Source organism: Carcharodon carcharias, chromosome 7 (genome assembly GCF_017639515.1).
Source record: "Carcharodon carcharias isolate sCarCar2 chromosome 7, sCarCar2.pri, whole genome shotgun sequence".
NCBI classification, from domain to species: Eukaryota; Metazoa; Chordata; class Chondrichthyes; order Lamniformes; family Lamnidae; genus Carcharodon; species Carcharodon carcharias.
Genome location: NC_054473.1, coordinates 47545326 through 47568223, shown reverse-complemented (window position 1 = coordinate 47568223; position 22898 = coordinate 47545326). Strand labels below are relative to the sequence as shown.

At 40.9% G+C, this 22898-nt stretch overlaps 1 protein-coding gene across 6 annotated transcripts in view; it reads left to right on the top strand.

The window, feature by feature from the left end:
* The window catches only part of prickle2b (prickle homolog 2b), a 164848-nt gene that overhangs the window by 90382 nt on the left and 51568 nt on the right, over window positions 1–22898 (top strand). For 3 of the 6 annotated variants that reach the window (XM_041192669.1, XM_041192672.1, XM_041192671.1), the window contains exon 2: window positions 805–988. In XM_041192669.1, the coding sequence (XP_041048603.1) occupies window positions 857–988 (132 nt within the window). In that variant the 5' untranslated portion in view covers window positions 805–856. The other 3 variants (XM_041192673.1, XM_041192674.1, XM_041192670.1) reach the window with 3 other exon arrangements.

The window sequence follows — 22898 nt, the reverse complement described above, 5'->3', positions numbered from 1 at the left end:
GCAGGAACTGCGTGCTAAAATGAGTCCCCATGCTGAGTGGATGTAAACCAGATGCCATTGTCTGTTTAGGTCTATATGCATTCTTGATCTAATGAATAGCAGGAAATTGGGAAAATCTGGCATAAGTCCATGGTCTAAGATAAACTATTCCCTTCTATGAAGACATCTAATAAAAGCAGCATTAAAGCAGGAAAACATCTTCTTCTCGCAGTTTGCTTTCCTAAACTTTGACAAATCTACCATAAGTACCTGTATTTATTCAAAATTGGTCGATCAAATATTCATTAGTAAACCATAGGACTAGCTAACTTTTTACATTGTTTAAACAGTTATGAAGAGCACAGTTTTGAAATTGAACAGCATTGAACATGTCTATTCCAGCAGGGTGTCAGTTTAGAAATCTTAGACCTTTGTGATTTTTCTCACTTGATTCATGCATTGCAATAGCAAGCCACTTTGCATTTGTAGTTAGACTAGCTATTCAGTGTTTTGCTAATTGAATTGATTGTTCCTGGCAGCCTGTTTCCCTGACAGCAGAACCAACTTAGCTCTGACAGCTTTAACAACCTGACTAGCCTTAGAGCCCCTGACCTTCCTAGGTTGTGCAACATATATAGGGCTATAAACCACAAAAGGCACACATGCAAGAATATAAAACTGGCTTGAATGCTGTCAGCTACTGCCAGAGGCTGATTGCCAAGTATGTGTTTATAGTTAAGTATCCAAGCTTGCAGCTTGACAGTGATCATTTCAGTAGTTTCCCTACTGCGGTGAGCTTACAAATGGCTATTTTACTTTTCACAGAAAGATCTGTCTTCACTGCAAGTGCCCACGTGAAGAACACATAGTGACAGTGATGCCTTTAGAAATGGAGAAGACTGTGAACAAACTTATGTATGATTTTCAGAGGAATTCCACATCCGATGATGATTCTGGCTGTGCTTTAGAGGAATATGCCTGGGTTCCTCCTGGTTTGAAGCCTGAACAGGTATTGCTATTTTGCTGCTAAATTTACCATTTAAATCTTTTCTACAGTACTTCATTGCTATAGGGCTGTAACCTATTTCTTTTAACCAGGTACAGTGTGCAGTGTTACTGCTTTGATTAGTTTATACAAGGCAGTCTGATTTGTTTGTAAATTCATACTAATGGAAAATCATTTTCCAGAAATAAAGTGCCAGTCTCCCTATTTAGAATAAATTCATTATAGCTTTGAATTCCACACCAGAAAGCATGTGGAAAACAGGGGTACAACATCCAAATTCTGTACACTTCGGAAACAGTAGAGACCATTTCATCCAACCACTATCTGGGAATCAACTAAGTAAATGTCTAAGAAATGTAGTTTCATTAAAAATGAGTACAGCTACTGCACTTGTGCATGCTAGTTATCGCCTTTTATTTTATTATGGTTATTTCACTTTGGCATTAATTAGCTAGTCTACACTTAGCAGTGGAGATATGAAAGAAGAAGACTACTTTGTAGGAATGAGAGATCATTTTGGCAAGAAAGGAACAGCATTATATCAGCTTTTTGATCCCCATTGAATACCCATATTTTAATGACTAACAAAACTCCAATATTTATAGCAATGAATGTGATCAACCGTAAATTACCAGCATTTACACTGCAGGATTTCCACAACTCTTGCACCAAAATTATAGCAGGAAAATGGCACAACCCTTCAAAATTTCATGCTCATCATCTTCTATTTCACAGAGGTTATAAAATTAATTTGCCATTCTGTTAAGTTTGGTGTTTTACAATAATGGGTTAAAGCTTACCAGATTATCCTATTATGGATCACTGAAAGGAAAGGATTGGGAGTATGAGTTATAACATGAGAAAGCATCAAGGGCAAGAAAAGCTTTTTGGCTCATGCAACCAACAGAATAGCAAGTGGGCTTTAAAACCTGTAGGGGTATAGTCCAGCTAGTATAGAATGGATTTTTGCCTTATATGCAAATTTTATGTTCTCTAGTATTTTAACTGATCAGCCTTCAATCAATCTGCATCTTGACTTTCTCTAATATCTTTGATTCTACCTGGTGGATCATTCCAAACATTTATTCTTTAAGTAAGGCACTTTTTTTCTAAGATTTGTTTTAAATCTTCTTTTCACTAATTTCAATTACTGTTGATATTATTTTACTGGCATAACTGAGTTCACTTTATTCACAACAACATACATTATTGTTATGATCCCTGTAGAGACCGATAACTTCTAAAAAGATTTGAGTTTCCAATGGCCAACTGAAAGGATCACACAACAAGATTTCAAGTTTTAAGACTTTTACTGTAACTAACAATCTAAAAGTCACATTGTGTTCAGCAGGCAATTATTAAGTAGGCAACTTATACTCTAAATTGCAGATGAGAATTCCCCATTTAACTTTTAATGCAACTGAAAATCCCATGCCACAGTTATACTTTTCGATCCCTTAAGTGGACACTTGGTTCTCCCAGATCCAGTCTGACGTTATTCTTAGCTCTTGATGGCTTGCTTAATTTCTTTTCCTTTCCCAGTCAGGAAACTTCTAATTCCAAACTGACTCTCATTTTGAGGGTTGCCCTGGAGTTTCCTTTCCTCTAGCCCAAGTTAGGTGAATCTTCCAGCCACCTTTAAATCCTCACAAACTCAAATGCTTCAGTATGAGCATAAGTTCCCACCCAAATTCTACATGGTGAACAATAGAGTCAACATTTTCACTGTTTCAGGTACAGGATTTGCTGCCTCTATCCCTTGCTCTCTGCCTCTCAGATTCTTGCAGACTGACTTGTGTCTATGAAGCTCTGTGATATCTTAGAAATCCTATAACCTAATATTACAGTGACTCTCTATAGACTTTCCCCTTCCCAAAGTCCATCTCCATGACAACATGAATCACATGGGCCTTGTATCCAGATGGAAATGCTGATTAGCTATCTTCTGGACCCCCAACTCTATTTGTCTTTGATCTAAAATTTTAAAGTATAACTGTTTATAAAGCCTGACATTCCTAACACTTCCCTGTGAGATGTGGAAACAACTAGTCTATGCACAGTCAGCACAACTGCTCTTGCCATTGTCTACAGGTGTGAATGTCTTGCACCTTCTTCCCAGTAAGTCGACCTGCATCCCCTTTAGGCCGATAACAATTAAGCCTCCTAGGCTTGTGGTCGGGCAGAATACCAAGCAGGTCACATCCCTTTTACTACTCCATTTCACCTTAAATTACAGACAGTCCAAAACATAATGTTATAAAGTTCCTATTAATAACCTTAAGAACCCCTTTCAGCACCCATCTGAAATTCCATAGTTCCTGCTCCTCCCACTTGCCTCAATGAGTGCAGCTCCCACAACACTCAAGAAGCTTGACACCATCCAGGACAAAGCAGTCTGCTTGATTGGCACCACATCCGCAAACATTCACGCCCTCCACCATCGACGCACAGTAGCAGCAGTGTGTACCATCTACAAGATGCACTGCAGCACCTTCGACAGCACCTTCTAAACCCACGACCACCACCATCTAGAAGGACAAGGGCAGCAGATAAATGGGTACACCACCACCTGGAAGTTCCCCTCTAAGTCACTCACCTTCCTGACCTGGAAATATCTCTCTGTTCCTTCACTGTCACTGGGTCAAAATCCTGGAACTCCCTTCCTAACAGCACTGTGGGTTCAACTATACCACATGGACTGCAGCTGTTCAAGAAGGCAGCTCACCACCACCTTTTCAAGGACACCTAGGAATGGACAATAAATGCTGGCCCAGCCAAAGAAGCCTATATCCCGTGAATGAATAATAATTAAAAAAGAATACTCCAGATCCTACAAACTGACAGCTGATAGCACTATCTCTCAATGGTGTGCCTCCTGGTTGACTGCAAACATCACTAACTGCAACCTGGTAAGTGATCTGAGTGGTTAGGTTCCAGATTTCATCCGCTCATGGAAAATCTGGATAATCCTCAACTGTTTGAGGACAGGTCAGGGAAGATGTAGCCTTTCACTCCACAAGTGGAACATGAGGAACAATTGTGATTGTGGCCATTCAAGTCTGACCATCGCACACATACTGAACTCCTGTCCTGAGAAATTCAATCCTGATGGCATCTCAACCATTCACACTGCATCAGCTGAAGCTGATGAATGGATTGTTGACCTCGACATCAAACTATAACTGCTACCCAGCCCTATGAAATATATAATTCCTCGTCATGTTTTCCAGGAAAAGGAAATACCAAGCCAGAGACAAAATGAATCATGGCCAAGGAGAGGGGAGCATGGTATCAGAGGGAGGTTTTAAGGCCACTGTTGAGGTGGAAGGATTTGAGAAAGGATGGGGCGTAAAGACCATTGGCTGCTAATGATAGAGCAGAGGTAGTAGAAATATGAAGTAGTCCAGTAGTAGAAAGGTTGATGATGGGTACATAAACACACTGCTGAAGTAAATTTCAGAAATAGGTTAGAGGTCACGGAAAGATTTGGACCTAAAAGTCATCATTTGAAAATGGATTCATTTGATCAATGGAAACCATTGGAATTCAGTAATAATTGAACTGATACAATGACATTTAATACTTTTTGCACCTTGAGATCTTCAATTCAATAGTCCAGAGAGCAGACTGTTAAACTCTGTTATGTTTGAAACCTGTTACTCTTTTTGCACACTCTCAAATGCAAATATCTCCCTTCTGAAATGTGGTAATCAGAATTGTATACAAGCATGGTCTGACCAGTGAAATTGAAACACCATACTTCTACCTGTGACATAATCCTTATTTGTAAAATCCACAAAACTGTTGCCCTATTTTTATGGCTTTATTTATTGGCACACATATTTGCATAGAATTAAGTTCTTGAACCTCTGAAGTTTACTTATATTGTTCAACACTTTGCAGTGATTATTGATATCTTGCACATAACTGCCTAGTCTGCTAACCTATCTATGCCTATAGGTATGGGTCACAATTTCTCTTTCTCTCCTGCCCCAGTTTAAGCTGAGCAATGGGATTTTCACAAATGACCTTTACTAAACATGTTTCAAAGTTCAGCTCTTTTATAGCATTTCTTTCCTGCCCATCAATCAACTTTTTTATCCATAGTACTATTTTTTCCTCATACCAGCCATGCGACTGAATATTTCTATCTTGGGAGATCCCATAATGAATGATTCCTGAAAATCCATATGCACTAAATTTAGTGCATTTTCCTTATCTAACCAATTTGTCATCTTTTCTCAAATTTGTCAAACACAACTTTCCTTAAAGAATTAGAAGTTGGCTATCCTTGATTAATCCCTGCATTTCTGAAGTATAAGGTGAACCATCAGAAAAAAGCTTTCCAACTGGTGGTTTATTCTACTCTGTGTGAAGTGAAGTATTAGTTGATCTCCTATGGTGTTGCATGTTGTGAGGCTGATCTTAACTTGTCCTAACTGATGCAAATGGGGTAATCATACATTTAGAATGGTAGTGCAGTACTTACCATCATGATTGCACCTTTGTTACAGCCGCCACCATTTTATAAGGGGCCTAATGCTCACTAGTTGAAGCACCTGACTGTATCACGCAGTGGCCCCTTTCTACTATGCGTATCGGAATCCTATGACCTATCAGAGTCCTATGAGCTTCATAGAACCCCAGTTGACTTTTTAGAAAAGAACATGCACAGCCCATTCACCAATCAGTTCCACAGACAAAACACCTTCTCACAAGCAACCAGAGATGGGCAATAAAAATGCTGGCTTAGTCAGCAATGCCCACATCCTGTGGAAGCATAAAAAAGTGAAGAAGCTCAGCCAAGGTAAGATCAGAATTACTCTTATTGGGCTATGAGGAGCAGGAATCCAGAAATATCAACTGAACTGCTGATGACCAGTTCACCCACACCCTACACCTAACTTGTTGCATTCAAGGGCAGCATGATGATGACCAGGCTTAATTTGATAAGCTTCATCAGTCTCCCATTCAGCAATCAACTAATTCAATGTATATGAGACTGGTGCCTCTAAATCACAGCTATCTCTTCGCCACCAGGACAAGTGGGTGATTGGTGTACTCTTTTGACCCAAGAGTCAAAATCACTCTTGCAATGGAGATTACATACAGTTTTCAAATTAAGGAGGGTTAAAAGGTTGTACCAGGGCTGAGGTTGGGCTGCAAAGATAGGGAGCAAGTATGGTGCAAAGAGGGAAGCTACAGGGGCAGGAGGGAAAATATAGAGCGAGTTAGGGCAGGGTAGAGGCTGACAGTAAGGAAAGTGAAAAGTTTGGAGTAGAATATAGTTCAAGGCCAGGGAAAGAGCACTAAAGATATGCCGTGGGTGCAGGTTGTGAAAAAGAATTGACAGTCACCAAAGGATGTCATCAAGAGTTGGATTTAAGAATAGTAGCTATACTGTGACACAAGTACTTTAAGGAAGGAAGAGGAGGTTCAGAGATGAATCAAAATGCGGAGAGGGCCGAGTATGCTCAGAAGTTGGGAAAGGGGAGGAGGAGGATGGGGTAAGTTGCAGAGAAGGGTTGATGATTAGGAGGGGGAAGCAGTTAAGGGAAAAGGATAGCAAGGGAAAAGAAGAAGAGGATGGGAGAGATGGGAAGAGGATGGGGAAGAGGAGAAATTAGGAGATCTGAAGAGATCAAATAAGAGTGCAAAGGGTATAGGTGGTGAGGTCAAAGGAAAGGAGGATCAAGGACGGGGAGAGAAATAAATAGGTAACTCAAATTAAGGTGAGAAAAATGAATGCAATGAGGATGGGTTGTTTAGGAATTTAACAGCCTTATGTGGAATGAGAGAAACAAAATTAAATACAGTAAGTCCTCATTTTAAGCTGTGGTTGTGTTCCTGGAAATCACGACTTAAATGAAACATGGGTTATGGTGAAATATGCGAAATGTGGGTTCCCATAGGAATCAATGTTAAAACTGGAGTTAGGTTCCAGAGGACATTTCTCGCACAAAAAAACAATGTACAAGTTGAAATACTGTAACATACATGTGCAGCACTTTGCATCCCTAGCTGAAATAATTTGTAAAATAAAATAAATCACTAAATATAAAAGAAATCCCGTATAAATTCAAATTAGATAATGCTCACCAGTCTCTCTCTCTTCTTAGGCAGTCCCTTGGGTTCAGGGATGATTTGCTTCCACTCTGGCTCAATGGCTGGGGAGATGTTTGACCTCTGCAGGGATGCTTTGAGGACATTCCTAAAGCATTTCAGTGGAGGTGGCTTTGAGTGATTTAGAGCCTCAATGCTGGGCCTGTTGGCTTGTGGGAAGACCAAGTTGCACCGCTTTTCTTACCATTTGGATTTGGAAGATCTTTTGAAGAAACTGCTGTGGTGCTTTGAGCTGCCTGCATGGTGCCATGACCTAAGGCTTTGAGATCCTGGTGGTCCTCTTCTGAGAAGCTCAATGACTGAAGTTGGGGTGATTTTGGTTTTGAATTGAAGGCGCTGTGCAACAGCCAGGTCCTGGTGGAGTTAATGGGATGAAGGGCCAGGATTGTCAACAAACTGGAAAAAATTACCCAAGGATTATTGGAGTTTTCTTTTGCTTCTGCCAGAAGCAGTAGCTTCTCTGTAGCAGTTAATTATATCATTGATCGCCCCTGTTCACTTTGGAACTGCACTTTCTGTTTGGGTCATCCTCCATGATGATTTTCATTGCCTCTTCTATGAGCGGCAAAACTCTTGACAGTCATTTTGTTCACAAAACTCGAGGGGTTGGTGCTTCAATGCGATCTTCCCCACACTGTAGCTGCATTAAGCCTTCATTGGACAATTCTGCTCCATGGGATGCAAGCAATTCCACCACATTAGCACCATCCACTTCATCAAAGCCAGCCTCCCTTACCAAGGTGATGATTTCACACTGAACATCAAGGATAACGTCATGACATTCTCCTTAGTTAGTGACACACCCAGGCCAGAATTTCTGCCCCACACCATTCAGACACGACGGCTTGACTTCATCCTATGAATTAGCGATATTGTCGCTGCCTTGAGGATGTTGTAGCCACACTAAAATTCTTTGACTGAGGGTGTATTCTCACCATCTGCTGCCTTGATGAGCTGGGAGAAGGTATGATGTAGATAGTAAGCCTTGAATGCTGCAATTGCTCCCTGATACATGGGCTGTAGTAATGAAGTCGTGTAGGGTGGCAGGAAAATCATCTTCACATTTTCAGGCAATTCAAGGCTAACAGAATGACTTGGAGCAATTACCTAAGAGGAACAATATCTTGAAGGCCAGATTTTCTCTGGTGCAATATTGCCTCCAGGCAGGAATGGCATACAAAGGGAACCATTCAGTGTCCCGTCAAACAGGCTTTCTTATTTAAGCATCAAATAATACGCAGTTGTTCCTTGGAATAGCCTCTCAATGCCCGTGATGTCTCAGACTGGTACACCACTACAGGCTTAAACTTAAAATCTCCTGCAGTGTTTCCACCAAACAGAACAGTCAGGCAATCTTTGGCAATCCTGGCATTGTCTTCTCCCCTTTTGAAATGTACGTTACCTGTGGCATACATTTCCAAAAAAGTCCTGGCTCATCAACATTAAAGACTTGTTTTGGTGAGTAGCCACCTTCTTCAATGACTTTCTTCAAATGGGCAGGGCATTCGTTAGCTGCTTCTGTATCAGCACTAACTGTTTTGCCAGACATTTTAATGTTGTGTAGATAGGAATGCCACTTCAAATGCTCGAACCGTCCACAACTAGCATTGAAACTTTCTGACTGAGGACTCTCACCCTGCTCATTCTGTACGTCTTTAGGCTTTTAGCTTTTTCTTGTACGACCATCAAACTAAGAGACACCTGGCGCTGATTTTGGCCTTCGATCCAGATTGCCAAGTGTCTTTCCACGTTCTCTATTATGCTGATTCTAATCGGACTCACTCTGCTGGCACTTAAAGATGTGACATTTTGCGCACTTTGATTTTGTAATTGTTACTACGGATTGTTCTCACTGACATAGGGGATAGCCCAAGCAGTCTACAATATTTACTGTTCTTTCTGCAACCTCAAGACCTTTTAAAACATCCAATTTCACGGCAAGGCTGATGGCTTTTCTTGCTTTCTTTGCAGCAGTACGGACATTATCCCGACTTTCTGGGCATTTCTAGCTCATGTTTAAAAATCTCACCCACAGTAGGCACTCCTGAAATTCCAAAATTTAAATCAAATTTAAATCCAGATTTTCACGTGAAAAAACAAACTCTGGCTTTGGATGTCTTTGGGTTTTTCTTTTAAAAGTCGATGTTACCTCGAATACAGTACAAACACTCTCCTTAACAATGGTGCTGATTGGGACCCTAAGTTACATGAAGGGAGCTGATGTGTGATTTTGTGCGCTGTGCAATGATGACGGACGGCAATTACGAGCACGCCAATGAAGACAGGCAGCAATGACACAGGCGCAATGAAAACAGATGGGGATGACATGAGGATGGCGACAACATGCAACACACATGATGATGATGACACAGAAGGCAATATTGCAAAATGATGCTGAAGCAGAGATTGCAAATTAACTAAGGGGAGACAGACCTGAAACAAAAACAATGTTAAAACAAAGCAACTTAAAGCTGGGGGTGGGACTAAAAGTGAGGAGTTATTGAAAATTAGTTGGGGGGGGTGGCAAAGGTTATAATTTGAACAAATTGTGGAGAATGTTGGCAAAATGAATTAAAATTGTGAAGTTAATAAATTGAATATGCCCTTGGATAGCCCCAATATTAATTAAGTGAAGAACTGGGTTTCATTCAACAAAACAAATTAAAGATCAAGGCTTCTGCAGGGAGAATTAAATGCAAAGTTGACAAGATGCACTCCATCTGGTTACCACATGGCTGTCAGGAGCAAAGAAGGCAAGCAAAAGGGCTGCAAGTGCTCAAAGCCAATGGGGTTGATTCATAGTGAGCAATCATGTGAGGGCAGTGAAGCAGCCAGCCAGTCCAGCAACCAAAAAAATTATTTAACAACTGCTGGGGAGCAGAAGTACGGTATCAGTGCCAATATTGCTATTAAACCGAAAGGGATGGTAAGTAGAACAGGGCACAGGAATGGAACTCTCACTACTCTTCAAAAACAAGGGAGTGGATCCTCAGTGAATATAACAGACTTGCTTTTACCATGATGTCCATAGTTCTCCACGAATGCACCACTACAGCGAACGTGGCTAAATTACAATTGATAGAAAGAGCTTCAGTTCAGTTGATTGATGTTAGGTGGTATAATGTTTTCCTCAGTTCCACCTGCACATACAATTCCATTAGAATGTTGAGAGCACTGACTTTAACAACATACAGAAATGACAGGCAGGAGAAGACAAGCTCGTCCACTGAGTCTGCCCAACACTCATTATAGCTGAAGCATCATGAGTGGCCACTTCATAGCCTTCCCCACCCTCGTGCCCCAAGCCATGCAATCTCCTTGGAGAGGCAAAAGGCAGAGTAAAATCCAGGGCTAATGAGGGAAAAAATACTTTGGAAAATTTCTTTCCAGATGATCATCTCTAAGATGATCAAAACCAGTCCAAGAGATCAAATAGACCATTACCTGTTATCAGTTAGTCCACTTTCCCTCCATATGATACAAACTCAGGCCCAGTCAAGAACTGGTCTATTTCCCTTTAGAAGAGATGCAGAGTGTCAACGCCCACTGCACCAGCTAGAAGCTCACTACTCTCTGGGGAAAGAAACTACCTAATGTCCAGTTTTTTCTTTTAATATTTACTTTTACTTTAAACTCTTGTCTTCTCATTTCTTCCCAATCTTTCAAACTGGGATAATCTATCAATAGGCATGTAATCCAGCCTTTCATTGAGTAAACTTGCATCAGGTTATGTCGATCTATGTTATTCTGAAGGCTTCTTGAGCCTGTCTGAGTAAGGACTTTTTTGAGTTCTTGTTGTAATCAAAGAATCATTTACATAACTCTCCTCTAAACCTTTCCCAAGGTCATTGTGTCATCCACCATGTGACGGGAGCAAATGGATTTGCATTACTCATTATAAAATAGATCTATTCCATTAGGAAGAAAATAGCATCTTTATTATTTACATTTCACTCTGTAACAATGTTTACTGTTCATTCATCTGTTTTAAGTAAATACAGAGTCTGTGTCCCAGTCTGGTAAGAGTGAATATTCAGTCTGCAATATAGCGGTACATTATACATTCAGCAGCGGGTATACAGAGTAGAAGTTGTCAGATAGGAGTCCTGGATCTTATTATTTGCCTTGATACTGGACATGAAAAGGCACCGTCAATTTACAGGAGTGGCCAGTGGTATTGAAACAGAGAAAATATATTGTGTAGTAACCTGATATTATATACCCAGATTCTCTACAAAGCCTTAACTCTGCCTCTACTGTACTACTTATTTTAAAGTCACCTCCAAGTTTAACAGGCTTGAAGCTGGTGATTTCCCTACCCAGGATCTTTCTGTTTATAAACTATATCACAGTAATATTCATCATCTGATATTTTATAATCTGCCCAAATCTATTGCTATTCATTGCTAGTTGCTCCTTCACCCTGTTACTTAGTTTGGTTTTTGAAATATTATCTGGTATGAATGTGTAGTTAATTTCAATTATAAGGGTCAAATCTACTCCTTCTTAAATATGGGCACCGTGGGCCAAAATTTGCTCTTTGAGGTGGGAATCAGAAGTCAGGTCAATTCCTGACATTGCAATCTCGCCTCATAAGTGACCATGCCTGCTCACCACATTTTCACCCTGCAGGGTGGGGGACGGCTAGAGTTGGGGCTGCCACCTCCTGTACCAGAACTCAAGCACCTTGGCATCCACCTGCCTATGTTAGAAGGCCCATCTCCATTCGCCCAGTTCGGGCGATGAGTATGAGGCCTCCCAACTCTTGAGCCCTATGATAACATTGGGACATCTTTGAGATGCTCATAAAACTGTCAAGATAAACAGTCATTCAAAAACCACTTCTAAGAACATTATCCTCTTAAGTGATCATAGAACTGTCAAAGTAAACAAACCCACAATCCCTGCAAAAGCTTTATCAACAACCCTTGCTGAGCTGAATCCATTAGGGAGGTTTGGAAAACAGTCAAGGATTCATAATGTACAATCGTATGAACAAAACCTCCAGAGCTGAATATGTTAATGTTTTTGAAGTCATTGATTGAGCTCAGTTATCTGTTCAAGCTTTATGCAGTGGAACAGATGTCTGGGCTATCATTCAATGAAAAGATTAAGCCACAGGGGCCAATTGACAAAGTCAAATCTGAAAATCACTTGTTCAATGCAGAAGAGCTTTTTATCCATTGGATAATGTACTCTAATGCATCTTAAGATTTTTCCACTTTCACAATCCTAGTCAATTTAATGGTCCCTTACCTTTTATGAACAAGTTCTTATCATCAATCATTGCATTAAAAACATGTTTAACTTATCATATGGCATTACGATGATGTGAAGTTGTCAATACCTTCTAAACTTACCTGCCAAAAGTTTTATGACTCCAGCCTAGGATTCTTCCATTGTTCAAAACACCTCTGAGCTGGCATGAACCACATTACCTTCAGAAACTTGCCCAACTCCATCAAAATTGCAGGTGCTCTACAAAGCCCATTCCCACGATGGAACCAGCAATGTCAGGACTGCTGCATGTGAACTTGCAATCCACTCAGCTTCACGCCGGCGACTGGAATGAGAATGGGACTTTTGTATGTGGCGCCTGACATTGGTTTGCTCCACATCAGGGCAAGAAAATCTGGCCCCATGTTTCCTTACTATAAATCTATAAAAGGCAAAATAATGTAAAGCTTTGGATAATCCCAATATCCATCTTCACTGTTATGCCTCCCTAATTTCCATGCCCCATCTCATATTGCACATGGTTCGTCTTTTAATAGAGTTGCAAGATTAAACGTCCTCAGGATTCAGTTTATGCCATTGTTAAAATAAAGGTTCATGTTAATGACAAATGTGGAGTCCATGTCTTAATTTTCCCTGCCCATCCACCTGCTCTGTTTTTCACCAAGTAACTAGGATGAAATTAAAATGAGTGAACTTGCCATTTTGTATAATGTGACCAGCTTCTATTGTCATCATTAACATTGGTACAACTCACTTCAATAGCGTATAGAAAGCCTTTTACATCAGACATGAGGGATATATGAACTTTAATCCCAACCATGTACTAGCTAGTTAACTGATCTTGATGACTAAAAGTACATACATTGAGAATTAATATCACCATTCCTTCAAAATCAAAATGCTGGAACTCCTTTTCCAACAGCACAGGTATACCTGTACCAGATGGACTATAGCAGTTCAAGAAGTCAGCTCACCATCACTTTCTTAAGGGCAATTAGGAATGGGCAACAAATGTTGGCCTTGCCAGTGATGCCCACATTCCATGAAAGAATAAAAAAAAGTAATAACTTGGTTTTGGTTCAATATCATTCCTAGCAATAAAAGGACTATCAACTCCAGACTAATTAATTTATTTAATTTTACCCACACATAAAACAATATGAGTATGCCAGATACTAAATGATTGTCAAAGATCATTTCTATTATTGAAATCTTCTTTGGAACACCCTGGAGTTTTCTGTTTTTTAAGAGGTCCTTGTTTGTTACATCTGTAGCTATGCGTTAATATTACTTTGTACCTTGAAGCTTGAAAACACAATCACTTTCAATTTATTGAAGGCTTCTCTGATACTGGGAGTAAAATCTAATGGTAGTTCTATCTACTTGGATTTACACAAAACTAACAAAAACATTCAGGTGCAGCACAGCAGTTAAGAAGGCAAATGGTATGTTGGCCTTCATTGCAAGAGGAATTGAGTGCAGGAGCAAAGATGTCTTACTGCAGCTGTACAGGGCCTTGGTGAGATCACACCTGGAGAATTGTGTGCCATTTGGTCTCCTTACCTAAGAAAGGATATACTTGCATTGAGGGAGTGCAGCGAAGGTTCACCAGACTGATTCCTAGGATGGCAGGATTGTCATAAGATGAGAGATACAGGGTAATTTGATAAGGTGGATTCAAAATTGGCTTTGTTGTAAGAGACAAAGGGTGATGACAGAAGGATGCTTTAGTGACTGGAAGCCAGTGCCCAGTAGCGTACCACAGGGATCTGTGCTGGGTCCCCTATTATTTGTCATTTATATAAACGACATAGATGACTATGTAGAGGGTAGGATTAGTAAGTTTGTGGATGACACAAAGATTGGCCAAATGGATAACAGTGAGGTTGGGTGTCTTGGGCTACAGGAAGATATAGATGGGATGGTCAAATGGGCAGATAAGTGGCAGATAGAATTTAACCCTGAAAAGTGTGAGGTGATACACTTTGGAAGGAGTAATTTGACAAGGAAGTATTCAATGAACGGCATGACACTAGGATGTTCTGAGGAACAAAGGGACCTTGGCGTGTGTGTCCATAGATCTCTGACGGCAGAGGGGCATGTTAGTGGGGTGGTGAAAAAGGCATATGGGACACATGCCTTTATCAATCGAGGCATAGATTACAAAAGTAGGGAGGTCATGTTGGAGTTGTATAGAACCTTGGTGAGGCCACAGCTGGAGTAGTATGTGCAGTTCTGGTCACCACATTATAGGAAGGATGTGATTGCACTGAAGGGGGTGCAGAGGAGATTCACCAGGATGTTGCCTGGGATGAAACATTTAAGTTATGAGGAGAGGTTGGATAGACTTGGGTTGTTTTTGTTGGAGTAGAGAAGACTGAGGGGTCAGAAGACTGATCGAGGTGTACAAGATTATGAGGGGCATGGACAGGGTGGATAGGGAGCAGCTGTTCCCCTTAGTTGAAGGGTCAGTCACAAGGGGACATAAGTTCAAGGTGAGGGGCAGGAGGTTTAGGGAGGATGGGAGGAAAAACCTTTTTACCCGGAGGGTGGTGACGGTCTGGAATGCCCTGCCTGGGAGGGTGGTGGAGGTGGGTTGCCTCACATCCTTTAAAAAGCACCTGGATGGGAAGTTGGCACATCATAACATTCAAGGCTATGGGCCAAGTGCTGATAAATGGGATTAGGTAGGTAGGTCAGATGTTTCTCACGTGTCGGTTCAGACTCAATGGGCTGAAGGGCCTCTTCTGCATTGTGTGATTCTGATTCTGAGATTCTGTGAGATTGGACCGACTAGGCCTGTATTCACTGGAGTTTAGGAGAAAGGGAGGAGATTTTATTGAAACATATAAAATTCTGACAGAGATGGACAGACTGAATGCAGGGACGATATTTCCTCTGGCTGGAGGATCTAGAACAAGGGGTCACAGTCTCAGGATACAGGAAGACCATCTAGGACTGAGATGAAGAAAAAGTTCTTCACTCAGAGGGTGGTGAACCTATCGAATTCTTGACCACAGAAAGCTGTGGAGGCCAAGTCACTGAATATATTTAAGAAGAAAGTAGATTTCTAGACTCTGAAGGCATCAAGGGATATGGGGAGAGTGCGGGGGTATGACAATGAGATGGAGGATCAGCCATGATCATTCTAAATGGTAGAGCAGACTTGAAGGTTCGAATGACCTACTCTTGCTCCTACTTTCTATGTTTAAACGTAAAAGCAAAGGGCCTAAGGAATGACTATTAAATTTTATAAGATTATGGAATCAAATTTTGTCTTAAAGTAAAAAGAGCACAGAATGGTCAGAAGCTCTTTCTTCAGTGAGACAAGGAGAGAATTGCAAAGTAAGTACCCTGTGGCAGATGAGTGTCATATAAACCAAGGATGTGAAATTTTGGCAATTCCAACTAACTAAGCTGCTAAAAAAAAGTCTTTAGGAATTGGTATACGTTGGCTGCAGACCAATACACCTTAAACCGATGAATAATCTGGCAAGGAAGGGCAAATGTTGACTAAGATGCTACAACTGCAAACCGAGCGCTAACATTTGATTTTAGTTATGCATCCTTAACTAAGGTTTGAAACAATTGAGCATCATCTCAATGTATGTATTATAGAATTATGTTACTATTTCAATTTTTTTTTTTACTAACTACCAAAAGGTACAAATATGGATACGAAATCACATATTATTCAACTGTGTATTTATCAGATCATGTATAATCAGTTTTGATTCTGGATGAGTAAAGATTCTTTTGTATTTAACTTGTGGATTTCATTGTACTTATGATTAATTAGTTTGGATTTGTCATCTCGTTTATCGTATCATTACCAATAATAACCTTTCTGCTATTATGGAAAATACAGTTGAATTACAGTTATTCTTTAATTCTCACAAAATAAACTCAACTTTTGCAATCACCCCTTATGTCATCCTTACATTCTATTTAATATATTTTGATTAATATCACCACCCTTCCTCCCTTTTCCCTATTCTCCCTTCTTTAGGAACCAAGAATGCTCTTTTATTTGTTCTCTCGTAATGGATGTCACTAGCAAGGTTGGCATTAATTGTTCCCCCTCAGTTGCTTTGATTTAATACAACTGTGTGCCTTGTTAGGTCGCTTCAAAGGGCAGTTAAAATCAATTATGTTGGTGTGCAACTGGAGTCACATATAGTTCAGACTCAGTAGGGGCAGAGGGTTCCCTTCCCTAAAGGATGCTGGTGAACCAGTTGGGTTTTATTGATAATCCAGCAGCTTCATGGTCACTTCTACTGTTAGCTTTTAATGTGCAGATTTTTTTTAACGAAATTCAAATTCTCAAGTTGCCTTAGTTTGATTTGATCTTTTATTCACTGGATTATTAGTTCAAGCCTCTGGATTACACGCCTGGTCTAATTCAAGTAAACTCCTTTTCTGTTGATACAGAACATTGTACCTGCCTTAGCAGTGTACGTATTACAAATTTACATCTGTCATTGATACCTCTCAGCTCAATAGCATTATTCACTCCCTTTAGCTTTCTGAACATCTTGCCTTTGTTGGAATTGACCCACCCTCCTATATGCATTATTGTACAATAATAGGACCTACAATTTAATAATAGTTCCCTTTTGTGACCTGAAATAAATTTGTGGCTTTTGTAGCTTTATTTTTTTCAATCATGGCATTACCATCACTGAATGCCCCCATCATCAACATCCTGGGGATTACCATTGACCAGAAACTGAACTGGACTAGCCATATAAATACTGTGGCTACAAAGCAGGTCAGAGGCTAGGAATACTGCGATGAGTAACTCAGCTCCTGATTCCCCAAAGCCTGTCCACCATCTACAAGGCATAAGTCATGATATGATGGAATATGCTCCACTTGCCTGGATGAGTGCAGCTCCCACAACCCTCAAGAAACTCGACACCGTCCAGGACAAAGCAGCCCACTTGATTGGCACCACATCCACAAACATTCACTTCCTCCACCACCAACGCACAGTAGCAGCAAGTGAGTACCATCTACAAGATGCGCTACAGGAATTCACCAAGGTTCCTTCAACAGCATCTTCCAAGCTCACGACCAGTACAATTGAGAAGGACAAGGGCAGCAGATAGATGGGAATACCACTGCCTGGAAGTTCCCCACCACGTCGCTCACCATGCTGACTTGGAAATATATCACCATTCCTTCACTGTCACTGGGTCAAAACCCTGGAACTCCCTTCCTAATAGCACTGTGGGTGTATCTGCATCACATGAACTGTAGTGGTCAAGAAGGCAATTCACCACCACCTCTTCAAGGGCAATTAGGGATGGGCAATAAATGCAGGCCCATCCAGTGAAGCCTACATCTCATGAATAAAAAAAAACTCCCAAGAGGGTCCAATCAACTGCTTGCTGAGACATGGTCAAATACAAGTCATTAAGCTATTTGTTTCACAGTAAACATGAAGAACAACCGTTATGACCAGATTCCCATATTTCACTCCATACAATTTATCTTTGCATAATAATACAAAATAAAACACCAGGCTAGGCCACATTAGCAGACCATCTTAATTGCCCTAAATAAAATGATGTTTAACTATCCTCCAGAATTTCTAACCCCGTTGTCTCTGCAGTCTTTCCCTTAAAAATTCTGACTGCTCTTGAAGCCTTCCTCTATGAACAAGTTTCCTTGCCAGCTTGTGCCCCAGCTTCCACCTTATTGTTCACAGCCAAGGAAAGATCAAGGGCTTTGTAGTACAATGGATGTGAGGTTTTTTTTATTTCTAAGGCAAGTTAATAACCTGCATATTTAGTCACCAACATCACAGCTAGCTCCTTGGCACTTTGTCATATTAGCCTTTTAGTTTACTTGTCTGGATGCCACATGCTTTTTAAAAATCCAACATTAGAAGTAATTTCTTATCCCATCTTTTGTGTGGAAAATCTTGAACACGTCAGTGCCTCCAGCTCACCAATTTTATCCTGAATGCTTTATACATTCACATACAGCTCAGACCTGGCTTGGCCTAAATAGCCAAGTGGTTATGGTACTGGGCTTGTAACCCCAAGATCAAGAGTTCAAATCTCACAATGGCAAACAATGTAACTTCATCTGAGACAGATGGAAATGGGTTTGTACTCGAAAGAGTTACACTGAAGTGAGACGGAGACTGAATGAGTAGCGAATAGGTTCACGTGAGAATTTGGTGCACAGGAGAAAGTGGTGTGGTATACATAGGAATTGTTTGAAGTTAATTAAGTGAATGATTAAATTAAGTTAGCTAAATAACATAAGTAACAATGGTGCAACAGGCGTTTTGTTGCAGCTGCGGAATGTCAGAGCTTTTGGACGCCAAGGTGATCCAGGACAAACACATCTGTAGAAAGTATAAGCAATTAGAGTAATTCTGGATCAGGATTATTGATCTGGAAGCTAAACTGCAAACACTGTGCAACATAAGGAAGAGGGAGAAATACCTGGACACTTTATTCCAGAAGATGGCCATGTTTCTTCGAATAGGGTCATCTGTTTTGGTCAGCAGTGAGGGACAGGTGGATGTGACCATGAGTGAGGCAGGTAATGGGACTGAGCAGGCAGTGGTAGAGGAGCCTCAGGCATTGCAATTATCAAACAGGTTTGAGGTGCTCACAATCTGTGTGGATGAAAGCGAGATTTGCAATGTGGATGAGCAAGCTGGCCATGGCGCTATGGTACAGGAAGCCATTCAAGTAGTGGGAATAAACAGGAATATAGTGGTAGTAGGGGACAGTATAATGAGGGGGACTGAAACTGCCCTCTGCAGCAAAGAGCAGGAGTCCAGAAGGCTGTGTTGCCTGCCCAGTGCTAGGGGTTGGGATATCTGCTCAAGGCTGGAGAGCAACTTGCAGTGGTGGGACAGGATCCAGTCGTCGTAGCCCATATAGGTACCAACGACATCGACAGGATAAAGAAGGAGGTTCTGCATAATCAGTATGAGAAACTATGTACCAAATTAAGCAGAACCTCAAAGGTAATAATCTCTGGATTATAACCTGAGCCATGTGCAAATTGGCATAGGGCAAATAAGATTAGAGAGATGAATGCATGGCTCAAAGACTGGTGTGGGAGAAGTCGGCTCCAGTTTTTGTGATGCTGGCAGCAATACTGGGGAAAGTGGGGACTGTACCATTGGGACAGTCTACACCTGAACCATGCTTGGATGAGTATTCTTTTGAATTGAATAAATAGGGAAGTAGAGAGGGCTTTAAACTGAACAGTGAGTGGGTGAGGGATCAAGCTTGGGTGGATATGGCAATCGAGTAATTCAAGGCAGGAGATCATAATGGTAATATGGAAAATTACAGTCCCAGAATAGCAGGAAGGGGCAGAGAGATAAAACCAAAGAATATGCCAATAGTCAAGGCTTGATGTTACAAAGATAACAAAGACTAGACTAAAGGCTCTGTATATGAATATGCGTAGCATTCTTCATAAAATAAATTAATTGATACTGCACATTGAAGTAAATAAATATGATCTGATAGCCATTACAGAGACATGGCTGCAGGATAACAAGAACTGGGTCCTGAATATTGAGGAGTATATAACGTTCAAGAAGAATAGGAAGCTAGGCAAAGATGGAGGGGTAGAACTGTTGATCAAGGATGGCATTGGTGCAATACTTAGAAATGACCTTGGTTCAGGAGATCAGGATGTAGAATCGGTTTGGGTGGAGATGAGGAACAGTAGGGGAAAGAAGTCACTAGTGGGAGTGGTCCACAGACCCCCTAACAGTAACCACAATGTAGGATAAAGTATACAAAAAGAAATATTTGGTGCTTGTGATAAAAGGATGGTAATAATCATGGGAGATGTTAATCTACATATAAACTGGAAAAATCAGATTGGTAGTAGTAGCCTGAATGAGGAGATCATAGAATGCTTTCAAGAGAGTTTTTTTTAGAGCAGAACATTCTGGAACCAACCAGAGAGCAGGTTATATTAGTCATTGTATTGTGTAACATGACAGGATTAATTAATGACCTCAGAGTGAAGGCACCCCTGGGTAGCAGCGACCACATTATGGTTGAATTTTACATCCAGTTTGAAAGGGAGAAGAGTGGGTCTAAGACTAGAATATAAACTTAAATAAGGGCAACTATGTGGGGATGAGAGCTGAGCTAGCTGAAGTGAACTGGGATGCTAGGCTAGGGGATAGGTCAATAGAAAAGCAGTGGCAGACATTTAAGAGGATATTTCAGAATACTCATAATAAGTATATTCCTACTATAAAGAAAAATTCTAAAGGGAGAACCAACCATTCATGGTTAACTAAAGAAGTTAAGAAAAGCATCAAACTTAAGGAAAAGGCTAAACTGCACAAAGCTGAGTGGCAGGTCAGATGCTTGGTCAGAATTTAAAGAACGGCAAAGAATGACTAAAAGTTAAATCAGGAAAAAGAAATTAGAGTATGAGAGGAAGCTAGCTCGAAATGTAAAAATACATAGCAAGAGTTTCTACAGGTATTTAAAAAGGAAAAGAGTAAGTAAACTGAGTGTTGTTCCTCTAGAGAGTGACAATGGGGAGTTAATAATAGATAATAAGGAAATGGTGAAAGAAATGAACAAATACTTTGCTTCTGTCTTCACCATAGAGGATATAAAAACCATTCCAATAATAGCTGTAAATCAGGAGGTGGAAGGGAGAGGGGAATTTGGTGAAATTACAATCACTAGGGAAGTGGTACTGAACAAACTGATGGAGCTACGGGCTGACAAGTCTCTGGGTCCCGATAAACTGCATCCTAGGGTCTTAAAAGAGGAGGCTAATGAGGTAGTAGATGTGTTGGTGTTAATTTTCCAAATTTCCCTAGATTCTGGAAAGGTTCCATCAGACTGGAAAGTAGCAAATATAACCCCTCTATTCAAGAAGGGAGGGAGGCAGAAAACAGGAAACTATAGACCAGTTAACTTGACATCTGTCATGGGGAGTGTGTTAGAATCAATCATTAAGGAGGTTATTGCTGGGCACTTAGAGAAACTCAAGATAATCAGGAAGAGTCAGCATGGTTTTGTGAAAGGGTTATCATGTTTGACCAATTTATTGAAGTTCTTTGAAGGAGTAACATGCACTGTGGGTAAAAGGGAGCCTGTAGAAGTACTGTACCTGGATTTCCAAGTACAGTACATCTTCAGTCAGAAGTGCCAAGTTGATGATACATCTCTGTCTCCTCCTGAGGGCCCCAGCATCACAGATGCCAGTCTTCAACCATTTGATTCACTCCACTTAATAACAAGAAATGGCTGAAGGCACTGGATTGACCTGACAACATTCTGGCAGCTATACTGAAGGCTTGTCTCCCAGAAATTGCTACACTCCTAGCCAAGCTGTTCCAGTACAACTACAACAGGTCTCTACCCCGCTTTGTGGAAAATTGCCCAAGTACATATTGTACACAAAAAGCAAGACAAATCCAAACCAGTCGATTACCATCCCATCAGTCTACTCTTGATCATCAGCAAAGTGAGGAAGGTGTTGTCAACAGTGTTATCAAGTGGCATTTACACAGCAATAACCTGCTCCCTGATGCTCAGTTTGGGTTCCACCAGGGCCATTCAGCTCTGGGCCATATTACAGCCCTGATCCAAACATGGACCAAAAGGGCTAAACTCAAGCCCTTAACATCAAGACAACATTTGAATTGAGTGTGGCATGAAGGAGCCCTAACAAAACTGAAGCCAATGGGAATCAAGGGCAAAACTCACCACTGGTTAGAGTCATACCTAGCACAAAGAAAAATGGTTGTGGTCATTGGAGGTCAATTATCTCAGTCCCGTGACATTGCTGCAGGAGTTCCTCAGAGTAGTATCCTAGGCCCAACCATTTTCAGCTGATTCATCAATGACCTTCCTTCCACCATGAGGTCAGAAGTGGGGATGTTCACTGATGACGTTCACTAATGATTGCACAATGTTCAATACCATTTCCGACTCCTCAGATACTGAAGCAGTCTGTGTCACTATGCAGCAAGACCTGGACTGATACGTGGTAAGTAACATTTGTGCTTGGCAATGACTATCTCCAACAAGAGAGAATCTAACCATCTCCCCTTGGCATTTAATGGTATTACCATCATTGAATCGCCACTATCAACATCCTGGGGGTTACCATTGACCAGAAACTGAACTTAAGCAGTTATATAAATACTGTGGCTATAAGAGCAGTTCTGAGACTCGAGTTTCTGCAGCAAGTAACTCACCTCCTGATTTCCCCAAAGCCTGTCTGCCATCTACAAGGCACCAGTCAGGAGTGTGATGGAATATTCTCCACTTGCCTGGATTAATGCAGCTCCAACAACACCCAAGAAGCTCAATACCATCCAGGACAAAACAGTCCACTTGATTGGCATCCTATTCACCACCTTAAACATTCAGTCTTTCCATCACCAATGTACAGTGGCAGCAGTGTGTATCATATACATGATGCACTGCAGCAACTCATAGAAACATAAGTCACTAAGGCTCCTTCAACAGCACATTTCAAACCCATGACGTCTGCTACCTAGAAGGACAAAGGCACCAGGTGAATG